Source organism: Gavialis gangeticus, unplaced genomic scaffold (genome assembly GCF_001723915.1).
Source record: "Gavialis gangeticus isolate Ggan-Ray unplaced genomic scaffold, GavGan_comp1, whole genome shotgun sequence".
Classification (NCBI taxonomy): domain Eukaryota; kingdom Metazoa; phylum Chordata; order Crocodylia; family Gavialidae; genus Gavialis; species Gavialis gangeticus.
Window position 1 is genome coordinate 5,584,757 of NW_017729005.1, and position 10,579 is coordinate 5,595,335.

The following is a 10,579-nucleotide window of genomic DNA, read 5'->3' on the forward strand; positions in this document are numbered from 1 at the left end:
TTAATCCAAGGTATATTGAGGCAAATGGGTCCAGGGAAGGTGCCCCACTCCCAACCCTCTTTTGGGTGCACAAGCTTTGGACACCAGACCTGCTGGCAACTTTGTATCTTATGGCCATGTGTGTTCTAGATGGTGTTTTGCAAGTTTTGGCACCAAAAACATCTGCAAAGTGTAGCTAATCAACAAGCCATGTACTGACTTCTAGGCCCACGAGGGGTGCCCTTTTGGACATCCCACATGCAGCTGCAATTTGCTTTTTACCAGGAAATAAAACTGCTCCTGGCTACCTGTTTATTAACTATTACATGTCCAAACTATATCTTTTGTTGTCATACGTAAAATGTATTCTTTTTTATAAGTGAAACTTGTCATTGCTTTCCTTCCCAACATCACCTCCTTGATCCCGAACGAAAGAGTCCAGTGGTTAATGAAGTTGCAGTGCTCAGTCAGTTTGCAACTAAATTGATATACTCACAGTGCCCAGCTGGCCTGTGACACTACACAAAAACTGTAGTGGCATCTAGTGGACAAAGGGGCTCATTACATGTCATTCAGTGAATTCACATGTATACACAAGAGATCAATGGCTGTATTGTTGCAATTTACGTTGATGCAAACTAAAATACAATCGGGACATGGTTTATTTTGCACTGCAACAGACTCATTTAAACTGCAAAAAACCCTGTACGTGTAAAGTGTGATGCAATAAAACCTCAAAAGGGGCAATTTTCATTATGTGTACAAGCGCCCAGTGAGACAAACTGTGGAAGACTAATAATTAGAACTAAAACAACTTTCATTTCTTTGGGTTGCACACATTTGCAAATTAAGCCAACAGTTTATTACTGCAGCCTTTCATTAAATTGTACTTTTGCCTACAAACTTGCCTCATCTTTGGCAACTCATCTGAGTAGCACGTGAATGTTTGGTTATAAGAAATGAGTTCACTGTAGCCCATAAACAAAAAGGATCTGACTTGATTCATTACTTGAAATAGAGGCCTCTGAAGACGACTCAAGTGCTTCAAGAAACTGAATTGGTAGAGAGTTTGGGGGGTGGGGAGAAGAGGGAAGAAGGGGTAGGATCATGACCTGAAGTGTAAGAATTAAAAGCTGTGTAAATAGCACTAATTTGGAACCCAGTGAGCGTAATTTTCCAGTGTTCTGCATCTTGTCTCATTTAGGATACCAGTGTGGATCACCAAGGGAGCTTTTGCCATCCAATGTTCACAGAGGAAAAAAAAAACCTCTGAAGAATTAGTTCTGATAGGTGTGCAAACTTAATATAACTTACACAGTGTGGGGCAGAAGTTGACTGTAAAAGGAAAGGTAAGTATATGACAGAAAAATCAAAGATCCTGTACCTCTGATGCCTACTACATTCCCACTGCCAGAAGTCTGAGTAATGGCTTCCAGGGATTACAAAACTATTTAGTGAATCACCCAAGTAGAAAGGGGCAAGGTAGCTGTATGTCACTTTTCTGCTCCCCTGACACTGGGGCTGCCTAGGAGCCATTTTGGCCTGGGCAAAATTCTGGCTTTAGTAACCAGAAGGTAGTAACATTGCTGCAATGCTCCTTTTGGCTAGCCAGACAAGGCAGGGATGAAACCTCACTGCAAAGGGAATGTGAGTTAGAGACATCTGTGCTGTCTCTGCCCCATTTGGGGGAATCATCAAGAGGTTAAGTCACGTTGGGCCTTTTTGCTTTGCCTGAATAGCAGGAAGGGGCAACAGTACAAACAAGAATCTGGCCACCAAGTGGTTCAAATTACACTACTCATTCATCCATGACACAATGAAGTATACTAAAATATCACACTGGCAAGGTCAAGTGAGCAAAAAGTTAAGAAAAAACAGAATTAAGGTTGCCTGTCAAACTTTAATCAGGCTCCTCATGCATATGTATTCTATCTGCACTTTAAACTCATGATCATTTGCTAGTTTTTTCCAGAGATACTCTGCATCAGATTGATAATATTCACTTAATGAGCGGCTAATAATTGTTTTGTTTTCTCTTTGTTATTCTATGTATTATCCCAGGCCTTATTTACTCCACAATATTCAAGGCCTGCTCTGAAGACAATGTTATTACACTCCTCATGAGCTTTTCTGTGGTGCTCAGTGCTACAACAGAGTCTTCACAAACATAAAACCTTCTTCACAACTCCCCTAATCGGGTGGGAGGGGTGATCTTATCCCCAGTGGAAAACAGAAGCACAGTGAGATTTCCATCTAAAACATTCATTAATACTGGGTACTTAATTCAAAGCAAGTAGGACCTGATTTTTCGGAATACACAGTATGATACAGCACTTCATATGCACAAAGCACAACTCTCACTGACTTCAGTTAAAGTTTTAAGGGCTCTGCACTTCAAATAAGGTCCCAGGGGCTGTGGAAAGGAACAAGATCCTCTAGCCAAGACCCTCTAGCAGCGCAGCTTGGCCCCAGCCACCACGTATCCATCCAGCCTCTGCCACAACGTGCTACTGTGGCTCAGCTTGGTGTGGGGCCATGTGCTTTAGGGCAGCTCTGGGCTGTCACCCTGGGGCTGTGTGCTGCTCGCAGGGACCACCAGCCACACTGCCCATAGAACCAGAAAAAAAAATATTTGCATCTTTGTAAGAAACTCCTTTCACCCAGCCAATTCCTCTAGTTGTAGGGCACTGATCCAATAACTGCTGTGTTCAGTGAGATTTTCACCAGGCTTTTAATTCCCCAAGCTTTAAGTACATCACCTTTATAACAATTCACATAAGACTCACACTACAATATACAAAAACACAGAGAGTGAAATAGCTTAAAAAGTTGCTTAGTGAAGATACTTAAATCAGGTGGCAGTTTGACAGGCAGGAGGACTAGAGTCCTAGAGTCTAGTATTTTCATACTGAAGACTAATTATAAAGACATCATTCTTTAAATTTAAATGGGAAAAAAAAACAGTGAAAATATGTAACACAGGAAGTTAAGTGAGGTGGAAATAACAAATTTAGTTCCCTATTGCTGAGAAACACTTATGTGGAAGAACATTAGACAAATATTAGTCTGTGCAAAGGACAGGAAACTTGTATCTGTAAAGGATTCCCATCTTGATCAATGCCAAGATTTCCTGAATTATAATACCAAATTTTGCCTCATCTTGCATATCACTGAAAGTTGTAATTCTGCCCATAACTTGTAGTTAAATACCAATCCTTGAAGCCTTTTGATCATAGACTACTATTATTGTAAAATGCAGACTTATCACGTAAAATTATCTGCATCTTTTTCATAAGTTGGAAGTATAATGTATAGTTTCCTAAATTCTTTATTAAAACTGCATTTCAGGATACAGCTTTTGCACCTTGATGTATTCTATCAATTGGCTTTCAGTGCAATCAACATCCTTTCTAAGCAGCTACCAGGTTATTGTGCAAGATGAGACATTTTTATATCAAGCTACCAAAATTCAACTTGCAGAATCTAGTTTTTACAGACAAACACTTATGGCAAAGTTCTGTGACTCCATCAATACCACATGGTAAACATGGGAATAGAATTTAATTCCCTCCAATTTAAAACGTTCAAGAAAGTACGTTTTCTTTCAGGTGTTATTTTCTTACCTATCTTGTGACACAGTTGGCCGTGGTGGAATTTGAAATGGAGACAATACCTCATTAGACTCTAAGGTTTTTGATAAGGTGTCTGTTCCCTCTGTTTCTCTGCAGTAGAAGGGCAGAGCATGTAGCAGTGCCATTCTTCATATTTGAGCTGCTAGGCCTGTAGGGAAGATACACAGATAAAAGGTTAAATCTCAACAAGAATCAGTCGCTGTGTCTCGATAAAGTCTGAGAAAGCAACACAAGCAGATTCTGCTGAACTCTGACGCAGCTCAGCCTAGGAAACACTGCCTGTCTTATTATTGTGGCTCGCCACTTGTGTCAGATTACACCATCAGACACAAACAAAAGATATTTCTTATACAAGAATGGAACACTATGATTTTGCTCTACTAATAAACAATAAATAGCCAAAAAAAAGCTTTTAACAAATAGCAGAGAAAAATCTTTCTATGGAATTCGGATTCTGAAAACATCATTAGTTATTTTTGGTCACCCTTAAACCAAAAGGTTATGTCTACTCTGCATGGACAAAAAATGACCCCATGAAATGTTTCATTACATATTCCTTATGCTGTAGGCTCAGGAATACTGGTTTTCTACCCTCTCATTCTAGAGGTATTTGCATTTCAGTGGTGGTACAGGTAGTGTAAATACTTTAGAAAGCTCTTTGGTGAAAGGATTCATGCAAAACTCTTCACTGCCTAGAAACCTGTGCAGTCATTTACACCTGTGCCAAGTGCTACCATTCTGATTAATGGGAGCAGCTCAGATACAGTGTGGAAGGCAGGGTTCAGGACTAGTGATTTCCTTCTCTAGCCAACAAAGCTTCTGTGGCTCACAGCAGCAAGAGGCTCCCCAAGGTAGAGGATGAAAGAAAACTCTTTTGCTTACATCCACCTCCTCTGGCATTGCATACTACTGAAAATGCCTTTTCTTGCAACCTTCTGATTTCTAACAGAACCTTCATGCTTCTCAAAAGATGCCTGCTCCCTGGATATATCTATTTATCCCCACAAGTGATATGTTGGAAAAAGAGAACACATGGTAGAAGTTCAGAGGACGAAATGGGGGAAACATTTGTTTTCCTTCCCTTCTCCACCCAGCAAACCTTTCTGAACTTTCATAGTTTCTAGGGTCGGAAGGGACCTGAGCAGATCATCTAGTCCGACCCCCTGCCATGGCAGGAAGAGCACTGGGGTCAAATGACCCCAGTAAGGTGGTCATCCAACCTCCTCTTAAAAACCCCCAGGGTGGGAGCCTGCACCACCTCACTTGGAAGCTGGTTCCAGACTCTAGCCGCCCTGACCGTGAAGTAGCGCCTCCTGATGTCCAACTTAAACCTTCCCTCCGCCAGCTTGTGACCATTGTTCCTGGTCACTCCTTGCGGCGCTCGGGGGAACAGGGACTCCCCCAGCGCCTGCTGATCCCCCCTAACCAGTTTATAACAGGCCACAAGATCCCCCCTCAGCCTTCTCTTTTGAAGGCTGAACAGGTTCAGGTCCTGCAACCTTTCCTCATAGGACCTACCCTGCTGTCCCTTGATCATACGAGTGGCCCTCCTCTGGACCCTCTCGATGCTGTCCACATCCCTCTTAAAGCGCGGCGCCCAGAACTGGACGCAGTACTCCAGCTGCGGCCTGACCAGTGCCGCATAGAGGGGGAGGATCACCTGCTCGAGATGCATCTGTGGATGCACGACAAGGTGCAGTTGGCCTTCCTAACCGCCTCCCCACATTGCCGACTCATGTTCATCTTGGAGTCAATAATGACTCCCAGATCCTTTTCCACCTCCGTGCTGACAAGAGGAGAGTTCCCTCTTTGCAGCAGTAGGATTCACTTCTGACTAAAAATGGGAAGCTCATCAGACAGAGGAAGCTAAGAGGCACTTATGCACCTCCAAGCTGCTTGGGAGCACTTTCCTGACACACACCCTTAAATTCATGGAAACATCCTCCATATGGAGCTCATGAGGAGTCAGGACAGGGTCAATTTGGGTGTGGGGAAGGGGGAGGAAGGAATGGAAGGGAGGGAATTAAGAAGTAATGGGCCTCTAATCGAGAATTAGAGAGAAAAGGTGGGCATCCGTTGCAACAAGCCAATGGGATGGAATCAAGTTTGGCAGGCAGTACTTGGGGGCTGCTCAAAGCAGAAAAGATTTGAAGATGGGAAAGTCTTAGTTTTCTTACCTTCTCAACAAGTGTCCCACAGCTCAGAGGGGACTTTAATACTAATAATATCTGACCCTCCTGCAATGCTTTATCTCAGTGGATCTCAAGTTCTTAAGCTCTTTACAAAAAATAAGTCAACCCCTGTTTTACAGATGGGGAAATGGAAGCACAGGGAGGTGAAATTATTTTCCTGAGAGTTGCCCATATTGTTAATGACAGAGATGGGACCAGATTCCCCTAAACTAGCGTATGGTGCCGTTTTGTGGACTTCCACTAATGAATGCAGCCGAAGCCAGGTATACACCCATTCTCTCATCTCCAACAGTGCACTACTCCTCAAATCCCCCATTTTGCACTGCGTAGCCCACTGCTGCCCTACCTCCAAATCCCACCTTCTCCTCCCAATCTTTTAAGATTTGCAAGACAAGCCTAAGATTCCTGGGAAAAGGGGCACCCTGGAATGCTAGAAGGCTCATCTTGGGCACTGATGTCCTGAAGCAGAGCCATAGCCGTGTATGCCTCTTAAAGCCCACAGAAGATGGACTTCTCCCCTATTTGTAGCATTAGCAAGGGTGCCAAAATTCAAGTTTCTAAAGTCACTACGAAGGGTGAGAGCTGAACAGTCTTCTAAGCTTTTTCTGCTCCCCTGTCTCATGCTATCATTGCACAACACATGCAACAGACATTTTTAAATTCTTATTAAAGAGCTAAAGTCCTGAAGACCAAGATGCTGTAGGCTGTTAGCCCACAGCAGAATCAGGCCCTACAATTCTGTAACCAATTATCTAAATGTCAGTAGACATTGAGCCAGCTTCCTCAAAAGTACTATTAGAAAACCCAGGTAACAGCCAAATCTAGTGCTCTAATCATCAGAAGCTTATTTGTGACTCAAAATATTAAGTGTGTACCTTAAGGTCCTCATTTTTAATGCAGAACAGGCAGATGGTGAGCTGGCATCATTAATGGAGTAAGAGTCTGGATGTCTTGAGAGGAACAATTTTAACTTCATTCTGCAGGGTGTGAGCCAGAATACTCACTCACTCCACTATGCCAGCCCCACATCACTGCACCTACAGGATACTCAAACTGGCAATATCAAGAGCATAATACCACAGCACTCAAATCCTGAAATGTTTGGGTGCAGTACTTAGCCACCCGCGGAGCCTTTTTGACATGCATGCCCCAAATTAGCCCCAGACCCTCTCCAAGCGCGAGTCCCATTTCCTCCGCATCGGCTGGATGAGGCCTCCTAACACTGGCTTCCGAGCCCCATGCCCCAGCCCTGCAGTACTTAGCCACCCGCGGAGCCTACCCCGCGCCCAGACTCAAACCCTGCGCACACCCCACCCCCGCGCAGAGCCATGACGTCACGTACCCACAGCCCAACCAACTTCCCCACCCCTTGCTCTCCTCGCGCTGCTCAGGCGCGTCAAGCCCTTACGCCCCCTCCCACTCAAGCGTCGTGACCTAGGCAACCAGGCCCGCCCCCCGGAAGCAGAGTCCAATCCGCGTGCAGTCCTGGAAGGCAGCGCAGCCAGTGAGCGGCGAGCGCGGGGGATGTGCGCGTGCGCGGGACCCACTGTTGCCCTGTCCCGGGGTGGAGTTAGAGCGTGTCGTCCCTGCGGTTTCCTTGTTTCCCGGTTCCGACCCCTGTAGCGAGAGCCGGCCGCTGCCCCAGAGCGGTGGCAGTGGAGTCAGGGGGACATTGTCATTTGAGTTTCCCCCGAGAAATACCGTGCCACCCTGCAGCTGTGAGAAGCAGCTGACTGGGGGAGAGGTCCACAATCTGGACGGCTCACTGACTTTACTATGCCCCTGACTTTGCATCCATCTCATTTGTGTTCCCCTAAAATTTGCATGCAAGATGAAGTGGCAAAACGGTTGTCAGGTTGCCACAGCAGGAGTTGGAGCTTGGCTGGGCTGGTGCCAAAGACCTGTGTCAGCCCAGCTGTAAAAGAGTACCTTGCCACTGGCTGGGGAGAGATAGTCCTGTTTGTTTGGAGTCTGGTAGAGAGCCAGGCAGGCACCCTATGGGTAGTGACTCAACCAAGGTGCCATGGCACCCCAGGGTGCCTTGAGATCCTTTCAAGGGTGCCACGCTGTGTTAGCACTGTTAGGTGCGCAAGTGTGATTCACATGAAAAACCTGACTGTCAAATGGAAATCCATTCTTGTGATCTTTCTGAGTTCTTCACAACTGAAAAACTGCTCTATTATTTTTCTGTAGTCAGTAAAAAGAGTGACAACTAAGAGCTGGCATTTTCTGGGTGTCTCAGGTCTTTCCAGGGGTGGCTTGAGCCTAAAAACATTGAAAATCTTTGTTATAGATTAGATCAGGCTGGGGAGTTGAAAGCAGCCAGAGAAAATGCTAGCCACTTCACTTCCTTATGTGCCAGCCCCATGGGCCATTAGGTGTTGGTGGACTTCCCTTGTTTTCATATGGTGCTCACTGTGACCAGTTTGGTATTTATTCACTAGTCCCATGGCAGTCCCTTTCTTGATAAGAGTAATAGTGGACTGGATAAGTAAATACAGTATGATTTCAGGTTTCCTTCTAAGGTGTTGTTACAAGCAGCATAGAAGGGATATTACATTTAACATTTTGAAGAATGCTGGAACTGTTTACTATGAATTAAATAAAATGGACTTCATGAATGTAACATGTACTAGGCCTTTTCAGACATTGTATTAACCTGTTACCAAAAGAGACCTCAATCAGAGGAGACCAGTTTGATAACAATCATTCCCTGTCCTCTAAAATTCTTGTGTCTGTTAATCTGAACAATAATTTACTACGGGAAAACTAAATGGGAAAAGACGGTGAACTCAAGCCTACCTTTTGGCTCAGTGCAGTATCCTGTGACCACATTCTTGTCTGTCTTCAAACTGGTCTCTGACATCACAATGACAGGAAGTTGTACCTTCTGAGGATATGAATACAGTGCAGTTAGTGATGTAGGCAGCATGTTACTAGGTTCTAGTGTTTGAAGAGGTAAGTGTGGCAGCACAGGTTTTCTGTGTGTGATAATTAGTATCTTGAGATTCTGAAGAATGGGGTGTAAGAAAGGGGTAGCTGATGTTCTTCTTCACTTCTGAGATCATGAGGGCTTACCTACCTTACAAGATTTTACTATATTTGAAGTAAGGAGCTCCTCAGACCTGATGAAGAATGTTTTGCTTGTCTAATTCTCCAACATAGATGCAGGCAATTATTTGGGCCTGCAGGCCACATGGGCAGTTCTGGGGAGCTGCTGCAGGCTGGTCAACCTCTCCCTTCCCTCCCGCAACAGGCTGGAGCCCACATGCCCTGCAGTTCCTCCCTGCCACTGCCAACAGGCACAGACAGAGTCCCAGCCCTAGCCCTGACCCTAGCTTACCCCGCACCTGCTTTGGACTTGCCCCACCTAGAGAGGACCAGCTAGAACCCATGCACATAGCGCTGACCCTAGCCTGCCCCATACCTGCTCTGGACCACTTGCGCATGCTAAGCAGTGGCAGCATCTGGGCAGAAGCTGCTGCTTGACACTAGGGAAACGTGTCCCCTCCCCTTCACTGCTGCTTGGCCCTTCTTGCTGCAGCCACCCAGAGCCTGTGCCCAGGCTACCCTGTGGCTCTTTTCCACTGCCATCACTACTGCCTCCGGGCTGCCCAGTAGGACAGTGGTGGCAGTGTGGAGGAGCTGCAGGGCAGCCCGGATGCAGGCTCTGGATGTCTGCAGCAAGAAGGGTCTGACAGTGGCAAAGGGGAGAGGGGCTGCTTTTCCCCTGTGCCAAGCAGCAGCTTCCGCCCAAACGCTGCTCAGTATGGATGGGCAGTCTGGAGCAGGCATGGGGCTGCTCAGGGCTGGGGCCAGGGCTGCGTGTGCAAGAAACTGAATGGGAAAAGACAGTCTGCTCTGCCAGGCCAAGTCCAGAGCGGGCATGGGGTGGATCAGGGTCGGGGCTGTGCATGCAGGTCTCTGCCAGCACCACAGGGCTGGGGCCAGCAGCAGCTACAGCAGGAAGGAGCTGCCACTGCCTGGGCTGCCTATAAAGTCAGTTCAGTTGCAGAACTACCCCAGCCCCGCTGCATGCCCAGGGGGTGGCACGACATGCCATGGACCAGACAGCGTCTGGGCCAGGCGGGACCGAGGGACCTGCCACGGGCCAGACAAAGTCCCTTCGCAGGCCAAATCCGGCCTGCAGACGGTATGTTGCTCACCCCTGCTCTAACTTGTCTAACTCCATCTAATTTGTCTAACAAGTAAGCTTGTCTAACTCTATCCCAACTATGCAGTTGGTCCAATAAAAGATAGCACGCTAAGAAATGCTTGCCTCTCTCATATTCCTGGACCATCACAGGTACAACTTCACTCCAACACCACTGTAGCTGGACACATTTAGAAAAATCAAGATAATCAACATAATACTAACCATGATGCAACTGTTGACGTAGACCAAGGCGAATTCACGTTCTGACAGAATACTACTGGTTTTTAGCATAGTTGTGAAGAATGGATTGAATGGATATGGGTGCTAACTCAGTTATCAAAAATGTGTAAATATAGACCAGCCATGATATGGGAAGGACTTTGCCAGTCAGCATCCCTTATGCCCTCCTAAAGTCAGCAGTTGTTCTTTGCCTCCTGCCTACTGCAGATTTCTTACACCATTTTTTGAAACACTAATTTCTGGCTATTGTCAGTGACAACCCTGGACTTGATGGATTGCTGGTCTAATCCAGCTTCGTTCTTTCTGTGCTTAACAGAGCTCCTGATATTTCTGGATCTGCTTTGCTTTATTCTGCTAATTTCCCCTACCCTACACCCCAC

General features: G+C 46.0%; 1 protein-coding gene across 3 annotated transcripts in view; it reads right to left on the reverse strand.

The window, feature by feature from the left end:
• The window catches only part of CUNH7orf31 (chromosome unknown C7orf31 homolog), a 56,455-nt gene extending 49,265 nt beyond the window's left edge, over positions 1-7,190 (reverse strand). The window contains exons 1-2 of one of the 3 annotated variants that reach the window (XM_019508606.1): positions 6,679-6,831; positions 3,603-3,759 (exon numbers count right to left, since the gene is read on the reverse strand). In XM_019508606.1, coding sequence (XP_019364151.1) covers positions 3,603-3,736 — 134 coding nt within the window. In that variant the 5' untranslated portion in view covers positions 3,737-3,759; positions 6,679-6,831. Of the gene's footprint in view, positions 1-3,602; positions 3,760-5,788; positions 6,012-6,678; positions 6,832-7,145 lie in introns of those variants that run through there. The other 2 variants (XM_019508605.1, XM_019508607.1) reach the window with 2 other exon arrangements.
• Positions 7,191-10,579: the final 3,389 nt, after the last annotated feature.